A 26945-nucleotide genomic window follows, 5' to 3' on the forward strand; every position below is an offset into this window, starting at 1 on the left:
ACACATAGATAAACACAGACACATAGATAAACACAGACACAGACACATAGTTAGACACAGACACACACATAGACACACAGACAGAGACAGACACAGACACATACATAGATAAACACAGATAAACACAGACACAGACACATAGATAAACACAGACACATAGATAAACACAGACACATAGTTAGACACAGACACGCAGACACAGATACATAAATAGACAGACACAGACAGACACAGACACAGACACATAGACAGACACATAGCATTGGCTCCATAAAAATCCATTATGCTAATTGGGTTGGAGTCATGTGTTAGCCTGGCAGAGTGGTTACAAGGCTGTGCAGTCACACACACAGGTCTTGTCTAAAAAGCTGTTATGCAATCCATCCCATTGGGAGTAAGACTAATGTAATTCTACAGTGTTAATTTGATTGCTCATTGTGCCTCAGATTTCTACTCTAAGGAATGAATACTGAAAGGTGTGTTCATTAGTGCAGGTGCAGGTACATATGGATGTGTGTGTGTGTGTGTACATATGTCTGTTCCTGTGTGTGCTCCGGTCTTTATGTATGTGCGTGGAGATGACTGTGTGTGTGTGTGTGTGTGGTGGAGTCTAGCAGCAGGTTCCTGTTGCCTAGTAACACGATTAAGTGTGCATACAGTTTTGATGAACAAATCATAAAATCTGCTATGTGGAGTCGCTATATGACATTATCATAAAATCTGGTGTGGAGTAGCTATATGACATTATCATAAAATCTGTGGTGTGGAGTAGCTATATGACATTATCATAAAATCTGCAGTGTGGAGTAGCTATATGACATTTTCATAATATCTGCTGTGTGGAGTAGCTATATGACATTATCATAAAATCTGTAGTGTGGAGTAGCTATATGACATTTTCATAATATCTGCTGTGTGGAGTGGCTATATGACATTATCATAATATCTGGTGTGCGGAGTAGCTATATGACATTATCGTAATATCTGGTGTGCGGAGTAGCTATATGACATCATAATATCTGGTGTGCGGAGTAGCTATATGACATTATCGTAATATTTGGTGTGCAGAGTAGCTTTATGACATTATCGTAATATTTGGTGTGCAGAGTAGCTTTATGACATTATCGTAATATTTGGTGTGCAGAGTAGCTTTATGACATTATCATAATATTTGGTGTGCAGAGTAGCTATATGACATTATCGTAATATTTGGTGTGCAGAGTAGCTTTATGACATTATCGTAATATTTGGTGTGCAGAGTAGCTTTATGACATTAGTGTAATATTTGGTGTGCAGAGTACCTTTATGACATTATCGTAATATTTGGTGTGCAGAGTAGCTTTATGACATTAGTGTAATATTTGGTGTGCAGAGTAGCTTTATGACATTATCGTAATATTTGGTGTGCAGAGTAGCTTTATGACATTAGTGTAATATTTGGTGTGCAGAGTACCTTTATGACATTATCGTAATATTTGGTGTGCAGAGTAGCTTTATGACATTAGTGTAATATTTGGTGTGCAGAGTAGCTTTATGACATTATCGTATTATTTGGTGTGCAGAGTAGCTTTATGACATTATTGTAATATTTGGTGTGCAGAGTAGCTTTATGACATTAATATAATGTCATCTCAGTGAGATGATTGGGTCGTTTAATGTACATAAGCTAGACAAAGATGGGCATTTTTTTTTTCTTTTATGTTTTTACCTAATTTGTAACTTTTTTACCGATCCCGCTTACTCAGGAAGTTACTGACATCAGCGTGCCCGAGAAAACAGTCTTGATTTTTCTACCTTAGTTTGGCTCCATCTGATGGAGTCACTAGAGAGAGATTAGACAAGGAGTGTTTTGGCGGCCCCCTCCCCCCTCGGTCCGCACTGATGCGAGGCCAGTATACACCAACTGTAAAGTAAATAAAATGTCACAGCTACCTGACGCCTGACTGCAGTCAGTGACGTGATTGGTTGATGCAGGCAACATCTGAGCTGGGAATTCTAGCTATTCCTTCAACTTTCCAATGACATTCTAACACTTTGAAATGTTGCGTTGATACATTTGTCTAAAACACTGTGTTTCGTGAGTGTGCTACAGATATCCGGGCTCAAACACATTACGTTTAGAAGAAATGGAAGGTAATGTGTGGAGCAGTTGAGGCTTTTGCTTCTTAAGCAGATAATTGTTGGGTTTAGATAGTACCATGTACATATATCGTAGAGAGATGTGTCTGTGCTCTGGAATCTTAACCACCATCATTTGGCCTAAACAAATGCATATTCGTACCTAGTGTCCACATACCCTGTGGTATCTGGAGAGATTTGTTCCTAAGGGTTGTGAAACACCTGGAGAGAAATCTGACTGTTGAGTTCCTGCAGTTATGGCTGTCTATACGTATCTAACACACACACACACAATCATCCATTCACACAATCATCCCTCCGTTCTGTTCAGTCATCCGTCATATGGATGACTGCATCATCCAAACGTCAAAGCCAAAACACACACGCACATCACTCCCCCTCTCACTCACTCTCTCTCCCTCTCTTACTCCCCCTCTCTCTCTCACTCCCTCTCTCTCCCTCTCTCACTTCCCCTCTCTCTCTCTCACTCCCTTTTGATCTCTCACTGGCTTGTAGGTCAGGTTATCTGAAACAGATAAGTGTCTCTTGTTCTCGCTACCTTAAACTCTCTTCTCGGTTCTTCATTTACATTTCCCTCACTTATTCTGTTATTCATCTGTTTTCCCCATTACCCTCCTGTCTCTACTTGTACCCCCCCCCCCGTGTCTTTCCCCTCTGTTGGGTTTGTCTAAACATTGATAGATGTATCTGACTTTGGGGAGGTTAATGCAGTTTTGAGGCTGCTATACGTCACCTTGGCAGATCCACATGAGCTACGCCAGCTAATCACTGTGTTTTTCACGGGCTTACCCCTTGCTGTTGGGATGCTATTGGGCTAGGTGGGATCAGGACTGTAGTTAGCGGCCGGGACTCACAGGGTTTGGGTTGCAGGATCTCCTCCGGTACAGAGACAGGAAGGGCTGCTCCGACCAACATTGTCAGCATGGCCCACGGTTGCTGTAAGTTGGCTGAGCGGGGAGAAATGAGGCAGCAGCCTGTAGCCGAAGGTCTGGCTTTTCTCTGGCGATTCACTGGCTGCCGCTTCAGGTGTAGGTGGAGTCCTCGCCTACATACTGCGATATGTGTTGCACTGTGTGGAACCGCCGCCTGCAACGTTCAACACAACTGTGCGTTTTGGCATTTCTATGTTCCAGTTCATCTACGAAAACTGTTCTGTTCATTGAGGAACATTTTTATTTTTTTAACTTTTTTATCTTTCAGCAACTGAGAAATACGTCTGCCGCTAAAAGACCAAAATGTGGAGGTAAGCCTCTGCTCCCGTGTTCGGTCCCTCTGTTCAACTGTCTCTTCTTTTGTCTGTCCCTTTCAGTCGATGCTGATGAGATTAAGCGGCTGGGAAAGAGGTTTAAGAAGCTCGACCTGGATAACTCGGGGTCTCTCAGCGTTGAGGAGTTCATGTCCCTGCCGGAGCTCCAGCAGAACCCGCTTGTTCAGAGGGTCATAGACATCTTCGATACAGACGGAAATGGAGAGGTGGACTTCAAGGGTAAGAGTTATTTGCATTTCAATAAAAACATTTATTTTTACCAAATCTTAATTGTATGTGTTATATATGTGACAAGACATTTTTGTGTGTGATTTATTCATTTTATTTTATTTTTGTGCTTGGAGACACCCCACTTTGGAGAAAAGACAAAAACACCCAAATGCGTCCATTAAAAAAAAATATACATATATATTGTTAGTGTAGTGATACTGGTCTTTAGACATTAGTCACATGAAATGTTTGTAAATCGCCAAAATAAAGTTAGATTGCTAACACGAGGTATACAATATCAGAATGTTTTTTCATAATACATTTTCTGTAGGATACACTTGAATATCCAAAAAGAATTTGTTCTCTTTGATGTAACAATCAAAAACAAACACCTATGTTTGGGTTTCTTGTTTAACCAGAATATCAACATTTATGTCTGAGTGTGGCTGTTTGTCGATGTTAGCTGGTTTACTCATTGAACATGCTTCAGTAGGCTCATTAGGGCCTTCACAGAACATTAATCACATGGCATGATTAACACATGATCTGGAGTTGGGACCATGACCTAGGGAGGTGTACAGTCAGTTTCTGTTTCACGGTCAGCACTGGGTTGGCTGGTTCTGACAGAGATCCCCATGGGATCCTAGTTTCCCTGTGGTGAAACGTTTAAAGATAACCCGTCGGCAGATTAAAATGAATAAACCTTCTTTGCTGGGATTGACAAATGTTTTGTTAGCGCAACGAGGTCTGACATGTTCCTTTCGTTTACAAGATGCACTCATTGTATACACTTCAGGTTTGTGTTATTCCTGCAACAACTGGATGATACATTTATGTAATGCAGTCGTGTTCAGTCTAACCCATTTCTTCGCCCATCAGAATTCATAGAGGGAGTCTCTCAGTTCAGCGTCAAGGGGGACAAAGAGTCAAAACTTCGATGTAAGTAGAAATATCTACCGCCTAATCGGTCAGTGTTAAATCACACACTAAACCACACTACTGTAGTCAGACTGACCTACGAAGACATAACCAGATGTCTGTGATTACCCACGGTTCTCCTGCATCCTCCCGTTGCCCGTTGTTGTTGAGACAGAATGCCGATAGAATGAATTATTAGGCATTCTTCAGACCAGAGAAGCAGAGGTCTTACTTCCTCTATCACTCCCCTTCACATCCAGTTGCCTTTCGTATCTATGACATGGACAAGGACGGCTACATCTCCAATGGGGAGCTCTTCCAAGTGCTAAAGATGATGGTAGGAAACAACCTGAAGGACACGCAGCTTCAGCAGATTGTCGACAAGACCATCATCAACGCAGACAAAGACGGAGACGGCAGGATATCCTTTGAAGAGTTCTGCGCAGTAAGTCTGAAGCTGTGGTATTCTGTGAAAAAGTGTTGGTGTGTGAGGGTGAAACACCCAGAGGATGGGGAGGAGGGGGGAAGTGTGAAACGCTGCAAATTGACGCGTGGCTACCTGACACCTTCTGTCTGAATGTTCAGTATTTGGTTCCACTACACTGAATGAGCCAAATATTTCTCTGGAGCTTTGCCACACTGAACATCGCTGTGCAGAGAAGCGGGGAAATGGTTTAACTCCTAGCGCATGTTAAGATTAAAAATCCTCCCGTCCGAAGCCAGTATCCAATCCCCTATTTTCCCCCAGCCAACCAGCATTTCCTTCAGATGTTTCTGTAAAATACCACAAAGAATATACAATACCCAACTTCCAGTATATTCAAATGTTTTAATGAAGTTATTAACTTCTCGTTTGAAAGGTATTCAGGCTTTGCTTGGTTGAAACACATTTGGCAGCCATTACGGCGGTGAACCAGATTTTACCAACCTTGCTCAGCTCCTACATCAACGTCTACCATTACATTTTAGTGATGTGGCAGAACTTGTTGCTCGGTGTAACCCGGAGCGACTTAGTAACAACCCCCTAGTAGTCAGCACACCTCAGCCAATAAATCAGCCATCAACAAAGTCAGTGTGATTACCAAGGTGTTTCAAATGAGCCGTAACTCTGGGGTGGGAAGATTAGCACATTAAACAGACAAAACAATATTAATGTTGAAAATGAAAATTCCACTTCATGTCACCTTGAATGTGAAGCCTGGCGTAAGCTGTGTAGAGGTTTCCTGCAGGCTGAATGCTGTAGATGCTGTAATGAAATAAATGTAACTCTATGGTTCTTCCCTTACTCTCCCCAAAGGTGGTCGGTGGCCTTGACATACACAAAAAGATGGTGGTCGACGTGTGAGCCCGTCTCCTTGCTCCTCCCCCCCCTCTTGCTTTCTTCTCCGTCGGTCTCTGAAGATCTGCTCAAGACGTCTGGCAAACACTTTCTGTGTATCTCAATGGAAGTATTCTCTCTCTCTGTGAAGCCACTTTTTTCTAAATAAAACCACGAGCCTCGTGAAGCCAACTTTTAAGTGTTATTGAACTCCGATTCACTCATCTGAAGGAGGACAGATATTCAAATTTGCAAGAGCATCCCATTTCAACAGAGGAGGGGGGGGGTGGAACGCCCACTTGTTTATATTTGTCATTTTTCGCCCACTTCTCTTTTTTTCCCATTTTTTTGTATTTTTTTTTTTAAATATATATTTATTTTAGGTCTGGTCTCTTTAAAGAAATACACAAGTACAATGATTATGACTCTAATGAGGAAATGTGTGGTGAGCTGAGTTTTTAGATGAAATAATATACTTGATTTCAGATACAGTTCAAAACGTAGGGTGTGAAGTGCCAACCAGGACATATCCAGAAGCCAGTTCATATTGTTGTCATTATCGATCCACAATCACGGTCAGTTTTGGGTGACTGGCTCGGGATTTGTCAAACGCTCGCTGCATGATTAATTTTTGAAAAACAAACAGCAGTTTTTTCTGCTCCATTTCACTCTTGAGCAGGTTAGTTTAGATCAGCTAAACTTCAATCGTTAAACTATAGCACGTTTCTGGGTAACAAGTGATAGTTTGATTGGTATGTTTATATTGTCAGAGATTATAACGGTTTCTTGTCAGACTTCCTGAAGAAACGAAACAAAGAAGAGCAATGCCTGGAAATTCATGTCTTTGCATACTTTTTAATTTACATACTTCCAAGGCACATTTAGTAGTTGGAATACTGTAGTTTGTGTCGATCCACATGCAAACGGGTGGCTAATACCGTAGTAGTTAAAGGTGAGCCAGTTGGGTCAGAGAAGGAAATTCCATTGGAGATTTAACTAGCAACTACAGAGGTGCTAGTGTCAAAACCTACAAGCCATTGTCTGATGTTGTGAAATTGAGCAAGGCACTCAATACCCGGCAGTTTGTTCCTCTGGCGCCATAACATGGCAGCCACCCCTTCAACGCGTCTTTCAAAGGGTTTGGGAACAAATACATTTCCGTTGCACCTTGCGTACAAATTGGACAAATGAAGGGATTTTAAAGCACATCTCGTGTTGAAAAATCTTGGATAAAACCAGAGACTTTTTCCAAGGTATTTGTATCTTGACAAAGATCGTGAATGTTAGCGAGGTAGAGTCAACAACGGTTGGGAAGCTTATTGACACTCAACTGCAGGCGGCATATTCATATTATTATTTTTAAACCAATTTAAAACGTATACTTAAAGCATATATACACTGTACATTAGGTCAATGTTTGCTCATCTTCGAGAATCCACCTGCTGCAGCTAAATAAAAAGCAACAGCAAACGGTAATTTAATGCAACAGTTACTTTGATTAGTTAAATGTTAGCATGATCACCGTCCAATAGGATGCCGTGTTTCACGGTATCGAGTGTGTACATTTCAAAAGTTGGCTTCTTAATCTTTTCCCGTCGCTCCATCACTATTGCCTGATCGGCCTCTTTCTCCCAGTGGTATTCATAGGGAGATAGACACAACCTTTACCAAACCACCATTTTCAAGGAGAAAATGGCGTCGGTTCGGATTTAAATGACCCGATGGCTGGTTTGGACACCAGTGTTTTTAACAAGACATCCAGTTGAAAGGTCATTGGCACAAATGGGACTCCATTAACTATCTAGTGCACGACTTTTAACCATGGTCAATAGGTTTCCGGTCAAAAGAACTGGACTACGTAGGGAATAGTGTGCCATTTGGGATTGACTGTGTCCCTTCATCGGGCACTGTACAAGCGGCTTTGCTTGGGCCTACCCCGTGCTTGCATGATGTATTTGGTTGTGCATGTAGATACATTTTTTTATTTTATAATCCTCTTGTTTACACATGAATGGTGGTGTTAGTAATTATATTTAATCACAATCTACTGGTATACAACATGGATGTTGCCAAACTTGGGTAAATGTACAAATTATGAGCAGTAATCCAAATAAACTGAAATACATGTTAACTTTTGTATATTTCTTCCGGAGCAGTGAGATGACGCTTCTATTTCAGTAAAAAGGTGCATATCTGACCCTGTGAACTGCCCCACAACACATTCTGCTTTCAAGGGGAAATAATGTTTTGTTTTGTATATAAGTTTGTTCAATGCAGTTCCAGCTTTGTGTTCTGTGCATAGCTCAAACTGCGCTTTAGTTCTGTAAGTGCTACGTTTTCACTTTCTTTTGAAGGGGACTGGGTTCTTTTTAGTTTGTGTGAAAACTAAAGCTAGTTTGACATAGTTATTTTCTCCTTTCTCTGCATGCTGCATCTTATGCTGTGAGACTGTTGGAAACTTGATACTGTATGAAAATAAAAAGAAACTTTGAAACATTGTAAATATTGCCTTTAACCAATCACTAGATTCCATGATGTTTGCTGGGGTTTCTACAATAATATAGAAGCTTTACAGTTCATCAGAAAACAGATTCACAATTATGCGTATACATATTTATTTACATTAATTCTCACAGAGTTGCAATAAATATGAGGGTATTTACTGTTGGCATCTGGAAATATTTAATTAAGACATGTTAAAACATGTTGCAAAAATGGCCAATCATTTACTCACATCCCTTGTGGGAAAAGATGGGTCTTTTGAGATGTCCCAGACCTCTCAGATCTTGTCAATATTATGCCCAGCTTCAAAAACAAACGTCCTGGGGGAGGTCAGGCAAGGGCCCTTATTTAAAAGAGTGTCTCAAATAGCAGAAGTGATCTTGACCGGGTTTACCAACCCACAAAACCTCATTCAATGTTTCTAAAGGATAGGGTAATCCTAAATCAGGTGCTGTTGAGACTCCTCGTAAATACTTGATGTTCCATCATACGAGGAAAGGATTACCCCGGCGTTTGACTCTAGAACCTCTCTGCCGTCCTGCTGGCCACCACACGAATGTTACCGTACACCTTAGAAGGTGGACTTCCTGTAAAGGGGGCAAACGTGTTTCAGTGACATTTCCTCGAATACTTCCCAGTGAATACACGTGGAACCCCGGGGCAGATTGCATAAGTGACAACGCATGACTGACCAACTGAAATGGCCGTCGTTTGCTACATCTCATTTAGCCTCACCTAAGATCAGGTTACATATCGCTGTCCGTGCCATCTTAATGTTCTGGAAAGATCCTAATATGTGCACTTTTCTGGAAAAAAAATATTAGGAACACAAAAATAGAGAAGTTAACCACAAATACTAGTGATGGGATTTTTTCTTCTTCAAACCACGTGTTGTGGCTCTACTCACGAGTCCGCCAGCACAATCCTGGTCTTGGTCACATTTTCAATGGTGAATTTAGTTTTGCCCCCCTTCCCAGCGATCCTCCCAATGGCCCTGGACAGGTGGTCTCCTTTCAGTGGTTTCACTGCCAACCAAACAAAACCAATTAGTACACACACAAAACTCACTGCCAACCAAACAAAACCAATTAGTACACACACAAAACTCACTGCCAACCAGATTCATAGACAATGGGAAAACCCAATGACAACAGTCACTTAGTGAAATGAGATCCTGAGTGCAATGAGTAATGAATAAAGCTGCCATACCACGTCTCCTATTCTGACTATAGCAAATGACTGTATTTATATACTGGCCGGTTTGAATCCTGCATGTTAAAGCTATGGTATATGTAAGCAATAATGCATGAGGATCTGTGTTAAATGGCCAATATAGCACCCTAAGAGCTGTTCTTAGGCACAGTTGCACTGCAGAGAGCCTGGTCACAGCTCTTAGCCATGGTATATTGGCAATATATCACAAAACCCCAAGATGCCTTGCTGCGCTTATAAACTGGCTATCAATGTATGAGAAGTAAGAAGTGGTGTGGCATCACAGCAGTGATATGTTCTCATACACCAGGGCTTTCAGCCAATCACAGACCATATACCACGGGCCTGGTATCCCCTTGTATGACAACTGTGTCGTTTGGATTTTGTCTGTAAATGTAGTCCACCACTCACAGCACCATTACCCGAAGTAACATCCTGGCGTTCCGGAAATCTACAGCTGCTTCAACTATTTTTGAAATAATTAATTCCTTAAAGTTATATATTGATCATTAAAAAGTAAAACTTGAGTGACTACATTTCTCCAGCCCCATCCCTTGTGCTTTTTAAAAAAAGACGGTAGGGAACAGCATAGTTACCATCTGTGACATCAAAGGTTTCTAAGAAGAGCTCATCTAATCTGATGAGAGCGAGGGCATCCTGCGGGGACAGACAGATAACATGCAGTTAAGATTTAACAGAACCAAGACAGGTGTGGTGTAACGTAAAATCCTCAATTAACACCCTGCATCGTCTTGATTGACAGCCAAATCAGCCAGTTGAGCTCTCTGCATTCTGCACTGTGACATTAGAATATTTGGTGTTTAGTAACTTTTCAGGATCGCAGATAATGACATTACAGATAATGACATTGCAGATAATGACACTGCAGACTTGGAGCACATCCACAATAGAGCTTGATGCATCCCAGTACTTGACGCACACCCAGAGGAAACGACAACCAGAGATGAGCGTGTGCTGCTGGATCCTTCTCTTGGCACCAGCCTAACAAACCATGCTTTCCCCCATCAGGAGATGCTGCTTACCTCAACCTGGAATCCTAGAACAAAAGCTCGAACAAAGTCCGCCGCTCGGGTGAGGGAGCCAATGTCCTGGGTGTCTTTACATGTCTGAAATGAAAGAACTTATTCAGGCTTACATTTCTGGACTCCCAACTATCAACCAACTATGCAGTTGCAGAACCACTACACAATGTTGAAATAACCAAGATACACAAACAAGTCATTGTTAATACATGACGACATAACGAGCGATCCCCACTGGAACGTTCCACTCCAGACTACATAATCAGGTCGTCTCCACGTACTTACTTTAATTTCAACATTTCTTGTTTTGAGGTTGAATCTGACTTGGAGCTGTAGGTTCTCTACAATGGGTGTGAAGATTCTGAGCCAGTTCTCCTTGAGTGGCGTGTACCTGTGGGCTGGGACAGCCACCTTACGCATCTCATCAGAACCTCCCTGAAAAACGAAGATAGGAAAGAACACAGTAGTCAGTCCTGTAAGTGTTTTGACATTGCTGAGTACCCCACACCTTTTGCCACGATAAGAATAACACAGTATGCCGTACGCATCTCTACACTAAAACGCTTTCTTTGGGACAGTGACAACCAACATTAGTGTGTTAACGTACGGACAGTTACACAGCGCATTTGCAAGTATTAAATATTACAAGGGAATGGCAAAATGTCAACTAGCTCGTATGCTAATATAACGTTAAGTAAAGTTAAAGTAATAGTAAAAGTCCAAAACAAGTTATGTCGCTTTCTATAATTAAAAAAAAAGTCTGGATTAGTCTCACCGTAAGTTTGTCGCCTGAAATGGGTGGAAACTGAGGCCGCTTGCTTGCAACGGAGGACTCGGATTCCATATCGACTCCATTCTGCTCGCGTTTTCGCTTGGAAGCCTTCTTTGATTTCACCATCACAAATGTTTCTGTTGAGTCTTCACTGGCCATTGTAGTAACAGCGAGTTCAGCTGTATTTTGTTCAGTTTCCATATCAAATTCAGTTGTTTAATAGCAAATACAGGTAATTTTCTTGTGGAAAGTACATGAAGTTGTACACGAGGTTGTTCCCGTGTATAAGAAAGGACCGAAAAGCATTTTTAACATACGCCTGAATCCATTGTATGTTTAGTTTCGAAAAAAACAATGTTAATATAGTATTTAATACACATATGTAAGTAAATAATACTATATTATAAACAAAATAAATTACGTTATTGGTGATTAATCATAAAGTATACATATATTTGTGATACTTTCCATCAGGCGAACATACAGGTAGCTATTTTGCGACGGAGGGGGAGGAGCCTTTCAATGTGGTTTGTTTTGGATCCGTAGTTGTGTTGGTACCTTTTGGAGCAAATCTTCACGAAATAGCGTGTCAATGTTTGAAGTCGTGGGAATTGTTCGTCATATGGGAACGCTCTAATATTATTGATATCGTTGTTGTTTTCATACCGCAGAAGAAATGTCGACGCCATTTGAGAAGCCGCAAATTATAGCCCACGTTCAGAAAAGTTTGAACTACACTGTTTTTGACAGCAAATGGATTCCTTGCAGTGCAAAGTTTGTATGTCTTGGAAACTATGCAAGGGGCACCGGAGTGATGCAGATATACGAAGTGCAACACGGAGAAGTTAATCTCGTAAAAGAGGTACTGAGCGAATTTTGTACCTCTGTTTTATAACTAGCCAGGACGCGCGTTTTGCTAAGTAGCTAACCTCAACGGTCTGTTGTTCTAGAAATGTCAGGTACCCGTGTTACCATAACAACATGTAACACAAGGACCCCCCCAATCCCCTTACGGTGATACTGGTACTAGTTCAGCAGAAACTTTAGAAATATGTTTTACTCTCCCGTGGATGTTGCTAACTGCCATGTCGAAAAATTGGAACCTTGAGTGTTACTTTCTGTTTGCGTCACTTGACCATCAGTGTTCAAGGCTTTTTGTACCACTTGTTTAAAGATGAGACACAATGACATTTTTACGCAGTTGATGTAAACATTCCAGTCATGTAGACACATTCTGAGTAATGGATGAGCTTAACCATGTCTCATTATCATCCACAGATCGAGAAAGCAAAGCCTATCAAATGTGGATCGTTCGGGGCCAGCTCTCTACAACAAAGACATTTAGCCACAGGGGACTTTGACGGAAATCTCAATATATGGTAGACTATTTTTTTGTTTGTTTTTAAACCTAACTCGACATTTCACGTTTTATCAGATATATTAACCCAAATACCAGCATAATGTTTTTCAGTTGTGGCCAAGGGTATTGGTAACCCTGCACTTCATATTCATTTGCTCTAGAAAACTGTTATATCAAAAGGAACAAGTATGATGAAGAAAATAAATTAAAATCAGAGTCTGAGTAGGTTAGACACAAGATTGTAGCCAAGCATGGAAAGTAATTTCTACAAGACCTCCAAAGTTCTTGATGTTCCTGTGTCCACTGTACGTAATGTTACCAAGAAGTCATTGAACAGGGCTTGTATGATGGAAGACCCACTGGTGAGAGTCATATAAGAATGGCTGCAATTCGCCAAAACACATCTAAACATGCCACAATCCTTTTGTGAATGTCCTGTGGACAGAGGTTAACATTAAACCAAACATTATCCGGCAGGTCAATACAGTTGGAAGTGCACCCAGAAATGGTTCAGAATCGTCCCGCATTGCTTCCAGTTTTAAATCCTGAAACCTTTGGAGAGATCTGAAAACACAGATGTGAGGCCCCTGTTAAATCTGGGACAACCGGAGCGGTTTGCATGAAGAAGAGTGAGCCAGGAAGATCATCCCAGACTTCAGAAAGTGTTTGATTTCAGTTATTTTAGCCAGAGACTGTGCTACAAAATATTAAGTCTAGGTTGTCAATGCCATTTCTATTTATATGCCGAGTTAAAGGGATATATTAGGTTCTGAATCAAAATCAAAAGGTTATGTAATATTAACAGTGAAGTAAAGGATTGTGGAGACCAAGTACGCTGGGTTCAGAAGCCTGTTCCCAGGTCTGTTTGTACTGATGGGTGTTGGAGGCTTTACTGTATAGTAAAAGCAAATCTGGGACCAGGTAATGTGTCAGTCCAGTTATCTAATGCTGTGACTTCCTGTGTCTGTGTAGGAACCTGGAGGTCCCTGAGGTTCCAGTCTACTCCGTGAAGGCTCACAAAGAGATTGTGAACAGCGTGGATGGTGTGGGGGGCCTTGGGATCGGTGACGGGGCCCCTGAGATTGTGACTGGGAGTCGAGATGGTAAAAAAAAAGTATAATAATTTTGTGTCACGGTCTAGGATACTTATTTGAGCACTGAAGCCCTAAATAGGGACCTCAGCTATGAACTTGGTTGCTGTACGGTACGTTTACAAACCGCATCAATAGGCTCTCCCATTGAGAGAGGGGTACACCGCAGTGGCTCTGTACGTTTAAGTAGGTGGAGTACATGCGGTACACCAGCATGAACATCGACTTCCGTGTTTCATGTGTTTCACGGTACACCTGCCCTCTGTGACCCTCCAGGCACTGTCAAGGTGTGGGATCCCAGGCAGAAGGACTCGCCGGTGGCCAACATGGAGCCAGTGGAGGGGGAGGCCAAGAGAGACTGCTGGACTGTTGCTTTTGGTATGTCGGAGGGGAAATGACTAGCTCAGCGGGCCGGTGAGATTTGGTTGCTGTGTCACTCTCAAAACCCGAATTCACTCACAGTGTGACTATATCTCACTCTGTAGAACTGAGCAAATTGTAGATGGATTCCTGTAATGGGAGGGGGGCATTTAACCAATTTGGCAATTTCTTCCCAAGGCCACGCCTTCAACGACCAGGATCGCTGTGTGTGTGCAGGATATGACAACGGAGACATTAAGCTATTTGACCTGAGAAACATGTCTCTCCGATGGGAAACCAACATTAAGAACGGGGTATGGTGAACTGGAGATATCAGAAGCCAGATCTTCGGCTTCTAGTTTCAGCCTGCTCTATGCTAAAAAGGACTTGAACTTGTAATTTTAGCTAAGAATTAGGCTTCATCTGTGTCTAGGAAACCACTCTGATATATTCGGTCTATAATTACAAATTGCCTGTGAGTTGATGCTGTAATAGAAAAATGTCTGCTTACCTCAATAAGAAGTGTTTACCTTCATTCATGAATGATCTTTTGACATTTCTTGTGGATAATTGATTCTGTTGTTTCATGCCCTATTTTGATTAATCTGAAATGGTATTTATTGTAGTAATTTACTATAGTCAGTGAATTAATCTAATGATAATCATGGAAGACCACACCTCAGTCATAGCCTGTTCTTCCTGAAATATATTTTTTAAAGGGGGAATGTTTTTAGAAATGTTTAGCAGATGGACAGAGACTGCTGTGTGGGGGAAGCCTCCCCTATGATTACAGTCATACAAGGGGGATAATGAGCCCAGAGCTGAAGTTTGTTCCCCTGAGGCAGTTTTTTTGTGTTGGTTTTCCACTGCAAGAAGGAGCTGTGAGCAAGAGATGTCTGAATTTTCCACTTTCTACAACAAAATAGTAGGCTATGTTGTTGTAGAAATGTTGTCTGCTCTAATAATCAGTGCAAATGTTAAGTTTGTTTTGCGTACGGGCTCTAATTAGATTCAGGATCAAAGCACTCTCCTATTGTTACTTTAACATTTTGAGACAAAATGCCCCAAAATGGCGGCCTGTGTTAACCCAGGCCAAACTCTTAATCACTACATGGCAATGGGGACACCCATGGAATTGTTGGGAGCGTATTGAATGAGTGTGACATTCTTCTGTTTTTGTACTGTCCTCTCCAGGAAGTGAAGTGTTTTCCCTGTGGTAACTATCCGACAGGTATGCTGTGTGGAGTTTGATAGGAAGGATATCAACATGAACAAACTGGTGGCAACGTCGCTGGAGGGGAAATTCCACGTCTTTGACATGAGAACCCAGCACCCCACCAAGGGCTTTGCCTCTGTTTCCGAAAAGGTAATTAGCCAAATGGAAGGGGGCTATGGTTATTTTCCATCCTCCGATGATGGTTTGTTGTGGTAACAGGGAGGCAGAGAGTGAGAAGAGAATGGATGTTTTCTCAGCTGGATCTGTTTGGTGGACAGGCTTGGCCATGAAGCTACCAGCCAGCGGCCACATCGGCCCGATGAAGATGGAGTGTGGCTTTTCCTGTCATGCCCCTTTTAAATAAAAATACACTAGCCAAAACCCCTGGATTGTGTCCCAAGTGACACACTACTCCCTACATTGGACACTATCCAATGTAGGGAGTAGACTTAAGTATAGACTTAAGTATAGACTTAAGTATCCTTCTTAAAAGTAGTGCACCATATAGAATAAGTTGCCATTTCATACTAGCCTAAATCACCTGGGGTTTGGAGGTCTGGGGAGATTGGAGGACGGATGTGGCATCCATTTTGAGGGGAAGATGGACTCGTTTTTAATCCATATTGATACATCTGTCTTTTGAAAAGCTTGAGTCTAGTTTAATGCTCTAGGGAGCATTCCGTCTAGTCACTCAGCTGCTCATTGTGACACCCACATCACCTGGCAACTATGGAAATGGAATTACCGCCCATTAAGGATGTCATTCTATAAATGCTATTTCTATGTTCTATGCTTGTGTAACTGGTGTGAAACCGCTAGCTGGTTAGCATTGCGAGCTAGTGGCATTTCCATGGGACCTTACTCTCTCAGGGTACAAGTAAGATTGTTTCTGTCACATTCCAGGCCAACAAATCCACAATCTGGCAGGTGAGACATCTGCCCCAGAACAGAGACATCTTCATGACAGCGGGAGGAGCAGGAAATCTACATCTGTGGAAGTAGTAAGACAACACCTTTATATAACAATCACCTGCTTGGATAAATGGTAGTCAAACATAAAACATCTCTGGGTAATACTTAATCAGTGCTTTTCACTCCTGGTTTTGGATGGTGTATGTTGTGAGGTCAGACGTAGAAGCTGTGAATGTGTCTTGAGCAGTAGTGTGCAGACATTGATTTAAATCTTTTTTTTTAAATGACACTATTGACTTTTGTAGCAAGTTGAATTAGGTCAAGGTTAGGAGTCCCACCTAGTCACGCTCCACTGTCCTGTCTGCAGTGAATAGTCACCTAGTCACGCTCCACTGTCCTGTCTGCAGTGAATAGTCACCTAGTCACACCCCACTGTCCGGTCTGCAGTGAATAGTCACATAGTCACACCCCACTGTCCTGTCTGCAGTGAATAGTCACCTAGTCACGCCCCACTGTCCTGTCTGCAGTGAATAGTCACCTAGTCACGCCCCACTGTCCTGTCTGCAGTGAATAATCACCTAGTCACGCCCCACTGTCCTGTCTGCAGTGAATAGTCACCTAGTCACGCCCCACTGTCCTGTCTGCAGTGAATAGTCACCTAGTCACGCCCCACTGTCCTGTCTGCAGTGAATAGTCACCTAGTCACGCCCCACTGTCCTGTCTGCAGTGAATAGTCACCTAGTCACGCCCCACTGTCCTGTCTGCAGTGAATACCCAGCCCAGAGGAGTAAGAAGGATAAGGACGAGGTGGACATGGGCGTGGCCGGCTCGGTCAACCTGCTGCAGAACGTCACTCTGTCCACCCAGCCAATCGGCAGCCTGGACTGGAGTCCCGACAAGCAGGGCCTGTGTGTCTGCTCCGCCTTCGACCAGGCTGTCCGCGTGCTCATCGTGACCAAGCTCAACCGTGTGTGAAGCACAGACTGAAGGCGATGACCTGGGATCAGTTTAGCATTTCCACCAATAAGGTTGAAGAAGTGAGAGCCAGCGGAAGTAACACCAAACCCAAATCAGCCCAATGGTGGACATTGAGAAACTCTTCCTTATTTATCTAGTAGAAGCACACTCTTTCAAGTGTCTTTCTCTAGCTCCAACCCCCCCCCCCCCTCCCCAGTCTCTCTCTTTCAAGTGTCTTTCTCTAGCCCCCCCCCCCCCTCCCCAGTCTCTCTCTTTCAAGTGTCTTTCTCTAGCCCCCCCCCACACCCTCAAGTCTCTTTTGTTTCTCACTCTAGTTGGCCCTCTCTCTGTCTTTTTCTCAGGTGTGTTTTTCTTCCTTTGTCCCTGTCTGTTTTCTTTCTCTACCTAGTTTCTCCCTGGTCTCATTAAACAGCTTCTCTTGTGGTGTCAGGAGGATCGACTTACGCACAGCAGTGATCCTGAGTCGCTCTTCCGTCCTGTCTCCTGTTCACTGTGGTGTGTCTCTGTTTCAGCTGGCAGAATGCTGATATGCTCGGGAACGGCAGTTAGCATCTTTCGCCTGGGTGTCCGTCTGTTTCAACAAGGACTTGGCAAGAAATAGTCAGACTAAGCATATTTTGCTGCATATCTTTCCTATATTTTATTTGGCACTGCATGGTCAGTTTGTACACACCACCAATTTTGCCCAATGACGTTCTGAGTTAGTTAGTTAACTCTGTTTTAGGAATCCGATCCAGATTAAATGACCTTTTTAGAAACCATTAAAGACATTGTCTTATTGCTTTGGAATTTTAACGCCAAAGTCTATTAAACATTCATCCATTTACGCTGAAAAATATTTCCAGGGACAGGTAATAAAAGCCATAATGATCTTTAATTAATCTCACACATTCTACACATGGTTCATGATTTGGTGTGTAGTTGAAGAAATATTTCAATGTGACTACCCTGTTATGTATCTAAAGAGATAAATGAATCCTTTCAATGATTAATATCCACCCTTGCTCTTTATGAAAGGGAAGTTTATATCCAGCACTTGAACTGGATGAGATCCTGCAGATCCTTATACTAATTCATCATGGATCTCTGTATACACTCTTTGGAATACCTTTCATGAACGTCTCATCAAGGACGTCCATGAATTTCTCAAGGCACCCTAAGACAATCTGATGAGTTACCATGAAAAACATTCATCGAGAGAGAAAGCATTTTCAGAATTACAAAATGTGTGATTTTCTTTAGCATCTGCCTACAAAATGGCATTTCCCTGGCTGATGTTCTGGTTGAATACTGGAGGGATTTTAAAACGTGGGCTGTTTTTTGCTGAAGGAACAGCTAAGACTCAAACACACCTCGTCTTACACATTTGAAGAGGATGGCATTATGAAAATACCTCTGTGAGCAGGGCCGGCTCCAGGCATAAGCGTCCGCTTAGAGCCCCTGACCACTAGGGAGCCCCCGCCTGATAGGGGAGAGGGGGCCCCAAATAAAAGTCAGTTAGCTGCTTATTTTGACACCCACGTCACCTGGCAACCGTGACAATGGAATTACCGCCCATTAAGGATGCCATTCTATAAATGCTAATTCTATGTTTTTATGCATCAGCCAGAGTAATGCATCGAAGCTTGCTTTGAAATTTCAACCCAGTCTGCTGGAAGCGAAAGGGCCGAAGCTAGCGTCCAAGCAACAATATCATGTGATTTATGACGTTCGAAGCTTCAGACTTCACGCAACCATCTGATGGGGTTTTTAAAGACATGGCGCTTTCCAGCCACACTTTAAACATATAAAACCTAATGAGTCTACAGCCTAATCATCATCAACAACTAAGGAAATTCACAAATTAACTGGGGAATGTCAAAACGTTTCTACCACAATCAAGTCATTATCAATAACAAGCAGGTATCCACAATACTATAGACCAGGGCTGTCAAACCGATTACACACAGGGTTGAGGGCCTGCAGGTTAGAAATTGGTTCCCATCTCACACCTAAATAACCAGGTGAGGGTAGAAACTAACCCATTAGTGACCTAATTAATCAAGTGAGAGCGAAAACCTGCAGACATTTGGCCCCTCTGTGGAACCGTTTTGACACCTCTACTATAGACTAATGTTAGAATTATCTTAAAATGTTGGTAGAGAGATCAGCTCAACATGTGTGATAGTAGAGAGAGCATGGGGATGGGTGTGTCATTGTTTTTGAAAGCACGGTTCGAGTCCCAGTGATTACTTTTCCATATATTGTTTTGCGGAGAACACTGGCAACACTGCATTTGGAATTTCTACGTCAGGAATATTTGCTTGTTGATTTTTAATATCACATCTTAAATCAAGCATTGGATCCGCAGTATTCTATGAATGTTTAACTCCGGCGTTTCTCTGGTAGGGATGTATCATTCAACGTGTGATTACCAGGTGAGTAAGGACATCCAAAGCTTTGTTTGATCCCATGCCTTTTTCAAAGCGGACTGCCGATGTCAATCTCTACTAAGAGGCACCGTGGGCTTTCCCTCCATGGCAAGTCATTTGCTTCCCATATGTTGCACATAAATGATAGCTAGATGGATGATGTTGGTAATTAGATAATAATCTGACATTACTGTGATAGTGTTGAATGCAGTATTAGTTTAGGTTGTATGTGACGGCAAACTTAGGTCCGGTTTCACAGACACGGATTGAGCCTAGGACTAAAAGAGTTTTCTGTTGAACTAGATTTTTTTTGTTGTCCTAGACTAGGCTTTATCCGTGTCTGTGAAACCAGCCCATAGAGAGTTAAATTAATCCGGTTGGGACCTGCTGGGACAGATGAGCTGGGTCTTGGAGTTGGTGGACCTAGCTAACCCAGTGAGTTTAGCTGCTCCATGTCTCCCTCTGCTGACCACACAGGAACTACTGTTTTTGGGTTAGGATCAAGTCCATTTCAATTCAGGCAGTTTACACTGGAATTTGAGTATACTTATATTCACTGAATTAAATGGAATTTACACCTACTCTGACAGATAAAAATATGATAAAACAGTCCAAAACACAATATCCGAAATCTCCTTCCCATCGCAGTCCACAGAGTAAATCTCTCTTGCAGGGCTTTGAAAGCAGTCAGGTGTGTCTGATCTGCAGTGCGCTGACCTGTTAAGAACAGGGGTGTTTTTGGCTCCTCCTGCCAGGGAGGTGGCAGGGGCCTTGGCTGGAGCCGTGGAGCTCCCTCTTCCATTTCCTGTCCCGGCATCGGCAGAAAGCCCTGACACTCCCGCTGACCGGCCGCCTGGCTGTCTGGTTGTCTTTCTATTTGTCTGACCGGCTGTCTGTCTGTCTCTTTGGCAGCCTTATCCCTCTCTGCTGCCAGCCTGTCCAGCCACAAATGCTGGCTCTGACAAAGGGTTGGGAAGGATGTAACAAGACTCAGGGTGGGAGCAGCTTGGCAAGCTAGTTGCTGTTCTATTGACTCGAGTTTGGGTTGTGTTGGCTGCTGGGTCCAGTTCAGCAGAAGACGACCCACGTGGAGGTGGACTCCCAGCAGGACTCAACGACCAGGCGTCCAGGTACTTCAGCAGGGGCCGGGGCAGCATTGGTTTGGGTGCCTTGGGCAAATCCTGAAATTGTAGGTGACTGCATCTTTTGGAAGAGATTTGGCCCATAAACTTTCAAAGGCGAACCTCTTCTCTTTGGTTTCAAACTCATCCATTGATACATCTGAACCCAGAACAAGGATCTGACTAATAACGCCAAGTTTTATTTCTGGGTTAGCCTAGATACATTTAAACCCTAAGGCTGTAGTCAAAAGACTCAGTTCAGCAATATTTTCCCATAATGCCAGCGAAAGGGACAGTACCCATGAAAGCCAGCCAGGTGTGATGAGGCCAGCCAGACTCTGACAGCCCAGATCAATGAGTGAGATGATCAAAGCTGCTCATAGGTCCTTCACATGCTGTTTAAATGCCACACACCAGCTGGTTCATCATCCACAGAAAGTCTCTGATGCCTTCATCAGTGATAAAATGGAACTCATAGGCTACCCCCCCCTCCCCCAAAAGAAAAAAACCCTAACCAAAGCTGTCAGCTCTCCATTACCACCAGGCAAAGAACCACAGCATCTTTATTGACACTACTCTCTCCATTGGTCACCACAGAGGACAGCTGCAATGTTATGTCAATCAACTTCTTACAGGTTAAAGGACAATTTCACCATTCCTCACCTATGTAATTAATACATTTGGGTCATAAAACCGCCACATCTCAACACTATGGAACGAGCAAATCTGACTTTCACTGTAAAATCGAGAACTATCAACCTTCTCTGTATTCTCAGTTGATTTATCTTTACAGAAGGAAACAAAATGGTCTTCTGAGGCAGACTGTCTTTATTCTTTCAGTTCATGTTTTACAATGAAATATTCAAAGGGTGTAAATTACTAAACCTTGTGTGTTTATATTGATGTCAGTGTTCCCACTAGACCACAGATACACACTTCATATATTTTTTAGGCAGGGCTAATTTGCTTTGTTTATGCTACTTGGCACTCTTCATTTATTCTTCAGCTGGCAAGACTAGTCCTGCTACAGTCACAGAGAATAGACTTGGTTTTGTCTGACGGGAACCTTTCCAGCCCTGGTTTGTGAAGACACTGAAGAGTATCAGATGGTCCTGGGCCCGATAGCACTGTCTCCTAGTTTTTGTAGTCTCTTCTCCCAGTTACAAACCTGTGCAGGACATGAATCATGCCTCATCTGACAATCAATATTAACTGAAAATCAACTGAACTGGAGACCTAATTACAGAGGGCTTTCTAGTGGTATAACGCATATATCCATTATGTCAGAGTCGCTGTTAAGTGAAAATCTCACTTAAACGTATATATGTTTTTATTATAACATGAATTTCCCCACGCCAAAGCCATGAATACGTCAGAATGCACACACACCATTCCAACAACGAAACTTTCAACATACTTAAAGAGCTGATGGGTAGACATGGTTCATATGACAGGACACTCACAGTGGACTTACCCCATCAGCTCCTTGAAAGCCACAGCCAATGGAATCTGCCTTCGAGTCACCAACACATAGAACATCTTTGAAAGAAATCAACCAATCGATCGGGTAACCATGTCAATGTACGCACAGCAGTCAGTGATAATTTGATTATTACATAGGAAAAGCCACAGTCCACTTGTTTAATGATCTTACCTGATAAATGCTGCCATCTGCTGATAAGACTGAGAACTGATATTGAGGACGGTGACTCTGACATTCAAATTGCGCGGATTAGGAACCAGCTCATTGACTGAAACGCTCATGTTCTTGTCAGCCTATTAAAAATAATCTGCACTAGAAATATGAAATAATCGAATGCGTGCTATTTTTCATTTTGAAGTAACAATAAGGGCAGTTACAGTAAAACAGTATGTCACTTGTGTAATAATGGATGTTTACAGAAAATGCAGGTTGTAGTTCATCTCTAACTGTCACTTAACTCCGCAGAAACGGCAGACAGTGTGGTGACCTCTATTTAATACGTCTTTCTTGGCTACCGCTTCTGTTTCAATCAGTTGGATGGTCTTCAATCATCCCCACAAACATAGTTCAATGGCATTGGGTGGCAAGAACATAACGTTAGAAACATTATTGAAATGTCTTCCAGTATAAAACTATAATATCCCAAAATGTAGACTTAGTTTGAAATTGTATAACAAGTTCCGCGTCATTTGTTGAGCAGATCCAAATATTACTTTATTGACATCGCTTGCTACAGTAACGATGTAATGTACACCTATTTACGGTTTAAACCAGGCTGCAACTTGTGTCCCAAAATTATAGGTTTTCAAAATCACAACCATTTCAGCCTACCTTAAGAGCTAATTTAACTGGTGAAAAATAAGTATTCCAGGTTTTCTAAGTCCAGCTTTCACACCAGAACAGCAGATGGCCCTACAAGCATCGTTGTTTTGCCAACAAACTAAAAAAGCCTAGAAGAAGAGATTGTTGATACTGGCGTACTTCCGGACGAACTAAAACGTGTGCTGAGAGAAAGGTAGCTACTGTAGTATCTTTGCATAAATAAAACAATTAGCAATCTAAAATGACACAACTATTTGAAACAACAAATAATTTACTAAGTATTCAGAAGGAATTTATGATTGACCGGTAGAATACAGCAATTTGTTCTAATCTGTAGCTGGTTAAAATTATTGCTATGTTAGGTAGCCGGCTAATAAACTAGCACCATAGCTAACATTAGCCATCTAGGTACACCACCTCGATCTGAATCCCCTTCATTTACTTAGTACATTTATACAGACTTAGAAGCTTACAGAATATACAGACAGCACGTGAACAATCCGTCTGTTGTGTTGTTTAGTTCTGCCGTTAGAATAAATTATTGAAGTCGAGTACTGTACACAGTAATATAATTTGCTACTGTCTACTACTCCGTAAATACATAAAGAAACTGGTTTTTATGTTGCACACACATTTCTACTAGATTGAGTATGTGTCTTCATTAAGTTTTACTTCTCTGAAGTGTTTCTGTTTCCCTTTGATCAGGCAGACAGCATGGCGGATGACATCACAGTTGAAGACTATCCTACTGAGATTGAGGAACAACTCACAGGATTTGAGTCTTCGGTCGGTGCGGTTAATAACATGGTGGAGACCATTATATCCATGCCAAGAAATGAGCTGGCACAGAAGGTAACTGATCCCTCAGTCTGTGACGGTAACACTAAACATTTCCATTGATTTGTCAGAGGACCAGTTACATCCACAGAGACTGTTTACTGTCCAACAAGTAGGATTGAGTCCTTAACCAGGCAGGAACGGCTCTGTTTAGAACTTTTTGGGTGTCCAGTCCATCCTAAATAATCTAGTGGTCAGTGATGTTGAAGGGCCACTATGCCTTGATCTAAGGTTGTGTATTGAATTGTTTTCATCCGGAGGTGAGTTGCCGGGAAACAGCTTTTTCAAAAAAAAGTTTTAGAGGAATTGAAAACGAAGTACAGGCAAATAATGTAGTTACTGACTTCTTCCACATTAATTTTTAAGGGGATTATTCATTATGTTTAACATAGGAGGGCCAAACAAAGGAAGTGTTGTTCAGTAGTTGGAATAGTTTCCATTAGACAACTGAAAGATCTTCTGGGGCAGCCCGACTACAAAAGAAATGCAAGCACTTTATACCTGGTGAACACTGCCTGCCTATGATCTAACATACACTTCCCATGCATTGTTTCCCTGATAGCTGGATCCACTGGAACAAGCCAAGCTGGACCTGATGTCTGCATACACACTCAACTCTCTTTTCTGGAGTAATTGCGGTTTCTTTTTTCATTACATTTACCTTTTATGTCTAAGAGATTTAGCAGAGACTCATGCAGAGCAGTTTATAGTAGTGAGTGCTGCATTTCTTCGTACGTTTCATACCGACCTGAGTGGGACTTGAACCTACAACCCTCATGTTAAAAGGGCCCTGTTCTAGCAACTTAGCAACCCAGGACTTTTCTGTATTCAAAGCCTGGTTACTGAAGATGATGAACTACTTGTCACAACAACAGTCATCCTGCTAAATTAATCTATGTTGTTGTTTTCAGTGTACTTGGTCACACAAGGAATAAACCCCAAAGAACATGGAATCAAGCAAGAGTTGGTGAGCTATTTCATTTTTACACACACAGTCACCTTCTGTAAGCGTCCACAATCCCGTCAACTGCATCCTACTTTCTGTAACCTCCTGTAAGTCACTTTAGATAATCATATCATATCTATCTATGTTGATAGAAACTAAATGCAGAGACAGGTCTAAAACAAGGCTTTCAGCTAATTAGCTTACAGCTTATTTCCATCTGCCGTTCTCAGATCAGCGATCAGCGTCAATATTATTTATATAAATGAAAATACATTTATGATAGTCCTTTTTCTTCCTGATCCCTGGTTGTAGGAGAGGATCAGGACACACATGAACCGCGTGAAGGAGATCACCGAAAGGAAGAAATCAGCCCGTTTGGACAAAGCAGCGGCCTCTCGTTTCCTCAGGAACGCCCTCTGGGAACCTGAGGAAGGTGGGTCAAAGGGCCCACCGGGTCGAGGTCACCACACGCCGGGTCGAGGTCACCACACGCCGGGTCGAGGTCACCACACGCCAGGTCGGGGTCACTCCACGCCGGGTCGTGGCCAGCACAAGGGTCGCGGTCACCATACACCCGGCCGAAGCCAGCATAAACCAGGTCGCGGCCAGGACAAGGTTTTATAACCCTCTGGCAAAATGAGCCAAACTCTGCTGGTGAAGTGGTTTGTTTTCTGGGACCGATTCCTCAGCTGTGTCCGTAGCCTGTGGGCAACTATCGCAAAGGACTGGGATATGGTTGGTCTCAGAACGTCCTCAATTTGCTATAGATCCGAAATGCCACGTAAATACTGTCATGATTCACTGTTCTATGTGGGTCAGTGGGGCGTGATTGTTCTGTAGCCTATTACCAACGGAACATTCCAGAACGTTGTGTTCTGTTGATCCATGTGTGTTTTATACAGTTTATACAGTTTTATTGTTTGTTTCACAGCCTGTGATCAGTAATGCAACTGGTTGGAAGAATAAAATCACACTTCAAACATAATGTCAGCGTCACCATGAATAAAATGTTCTGCCAACATCCGACAAAGTCTCAGTGAAAAAAGTTTTGTGCCATCATAACATCTGACAGCGTCCCCCTGATTAAAATCTGCAATCATACCCGACAAAACGTCGGGATAATTAAAATGTTCTGCTTTCGTCTCGGACAAAATTGCTACTCGACTTAAATGTTACACCACAGGATTGGTTTTATTCTAGATTTCACGTAGTCTCGCCTGGTGTAATGAGGACGCGTTCTCCAGATTATGTTAATGTCATTGCAGATCAGATGGGTTGCCAGGTTACAAGGTCAGATTATTAGCTTTAATAATAATCACACTGTCTCCATGGTCCCAAATGGCTCCACACCCACGTTGTAGTGTACTGCTTTTCACCAGAGCCTGGTGGGGGAAAAGGGTGCCATTTAGGATGTGTCACAATTTATTACATTTAGTGACAAATGGGTTTGTTCCTCTAATCAAGCCCAGGAAGTAGTTTGGTTCTGTATATTGGGATGCCCGGCGTTCAGATTCTTTCCCACATGCCTCCCGCTCTTTCTGCCTGTGGGCCAGATTCCTTCGAATGACGTTTGTTTAGTTGACTTACTTTCTTCCATCTGAATTGTTTTTCCACAAAATTTGTTGATTCTAGTCTGCTCAAAGACGAGCGTCAACCCCCTTGAAACACTTTGGGAACACTCGCTGTTGCTCTAAATGGCTCCCTGGCATCTGCGTAGTGCACTAGGTTTGATTGGGAGGCCCCAAAGGGATTAGTGTGCTGTTTGGAAGGCCGCCCAGTCTACTCATAGGCCTGTCATTCCAGAATATTGGAAAAATATGGATTTTATTTTGTAGCCTCTGAAGTTCTCCTCCGTTCTCCACGTGTTCTCAGTTTAGAAAGCGTTAGGTCACTAACCAGGCATTTCGCTAGAAACAAATTTGAACAAACATTCTGGTTGTGCTGTGTTTATTTACACAGACTTCACTGTGCAGGAGAGCTACGCTGGAGCTGGGATACACTAACAACAGCCAGGTCTAACCCCGCCC

At 42.4% G+C, this 26945-nt stretch overlaps 4 protein-coding genes across 6 annotated transcripts in view; 3 read left to right on the plus strand and 1 right to left on the minus strand.

Moving 5' to 3' along the window:
- The window catches only part of LOC106024317 (calcineurin subunit B type 1), a 31346-nt gene extending 22991 nt beyond the window's left edge, over positions 1 to 8355 (plus strand). Inside the window, exons 1-5 of one of the 2 annotated variants that reach the window (XM_034292093.1) lie at positions 2951 to 3077; positions 3449 to 3625; positions 4496 to 4555; positions 4795 to 4979; positions 5832 to 8355. In XM_034292093.1, the coding sequence (XP_034147984.1) occupies positions 3062 to 3077; positions 3449 to 3625; positions 4496 to 4555; positions 4795 to 4979; positions 5832 to 5879 (486 nt within the window). In that variant the 5' untranslated portion in view covers positions 2951 to 3061 and the 3' untranslated portion in view covers positions 5880 to 8355. Of the gene's footprint in view, positions 1 to 2950; positions 3078 to 3448; positions 3626 to 4495; positions 4556 to 4794; positions 4980 to 5831 lie in introns of those variants that run through there. The other variant, XM_013134027.4, reaches the window with a different exon arrangement.
- A 99-nt stretch (positions 8356 to 8454) lies between these two features.
- pno1 (partner of NOB1 homolog) lies at positions 8455 to 11678 on the minus strand. The gene is given in 7 exon segments (NM_001311049.1): positions 8455 to 8941; positions 9090 to 9160; positions 9262 to 9379; positions 10163 to 10223; positions 10610 to 10693; positions 10895 to 11044; positions 11385 to 11678. Coding segments are annotated over 7 exon segments (750 nt in total). The 5' UTR covers positions 11583 to 11678; the 3' UTR covers positions 8455 to 8873.
- A 181-nt stretch (positions 11679 to 11859) lies between these two features.
- On the plus strand, positions 11860 to 17747 carry wdr92 (WD repeat domain 92). Its single transcript, XM_013134026.3, has 8 exons — positions 11860 to 12243; positions 12660 to 12760; positions 13714 to 13844; positions 14109 to 14210; positions 14391 to 14506; positions 15424 to 15558; positions 16312 to 16409; positions 17088 to 17747. Exons 1-8 carry the CDS (start codon positions 12058 to 12060, stop codon positions 17293 to 17295), a joined length of 1077 nt encoding a protein of 358 aa, XP_012989480.2. The 5' UTR covers positions 11860 to 12057; the 3' UTR covers positions 17296 to 17747.
- A 1656-nt stretch (positions 17748 to 19403) lies between these two features.
- Positions 19404 to 25944, plus strand: c1d (C1D nuclear receptor corepressor). 2 transcript variants are annotated; one of them, XM_020046682.3, is made up of 5 exons: positions 19404 to 19715; positions 23841 to 23987; positions 24535 to 24601; positions 24884 to 24939; positions 25231 to 25944. In XM_020046682.3, exons 1-5 carry the CDS (start codon positions 19659 to 19661, stop codon positions 25540 to 25542), a joined length of 639 nt encoding a protein of 212 aa, XP_019902241.2. In that variant the 5' UTR covers positions 19404 to 19658; the 3' UTR covers positions 25543 to 25944. The 2 variants fall into 2 exon arrangements, with proteins under 2 accessions (XP_019902241.2, XP_010866260.2); XM_010867958.3 differs by lacking the exon at positions 19404 to 19715 and adding an exon at positions 23197 to 23328.
- The last annotated feature ends 1001 nt before the right edge of the window (positions 25945 to 26945 follow it).

The sequence above is a fragment of the Esox lucius genome, chromosome 5 (genome assembly GCF_011004845.1).
Source record: "Esox lucius isolate fEsoLuc1 chromosome 5, fEsoLuc1.pri, whole genome shotgun sequence".
In the NCBI taxonomy this organism is placed as follows: domain Eukaryota; kingdom Metazoa; phylum Chordata; class Actinopteri; order Esociformes; family Esocidae; genus Esox; species Esox lucius.

Coding starts and splice junctions, on each gene's coding strand:
- wdr92 (XM_013134026.3), top strand. CDS start 12,058: ATGTCGACGCCATTTGAGAAGCCGCAAATTATAGCCCACGTTCAGAAA. Junction 12,761..13,713: donor GACGGAAATCTCAATATATG/GTAGACTATTTT, acceptor GTGTCTGTGTAG/GAACCTGGAGGTCCCTGAGG. Junction 14,507..15,423: donor AAACCAACATTAAGAACGGG/GTATGGTGAACT, acceptor ACTATCCGACAG/GTATGCTGTGTGGAGTTTGA.
- c1d (XM_020046682.3), top strand. CDS start 19,659: ATGTTTAACTCCGGCGTTTCTCTGGTAGGGATGTATCATTCAACGTGT. Junction 24,602..24,883: donor ACTCAACTCTCTTTTCTGGA/GTAATTGCGGTT, acceptor TGTTGTTTTCAG/TGTACTTGGTCACACAAGGA. Junction 24,940..25,230: donor ATGGAATCAAGCAAGAGTTG/GTGAGCTATTTC, acceptor CCCTGGTTGTAG/GAGAGGATCAGGACACACAT.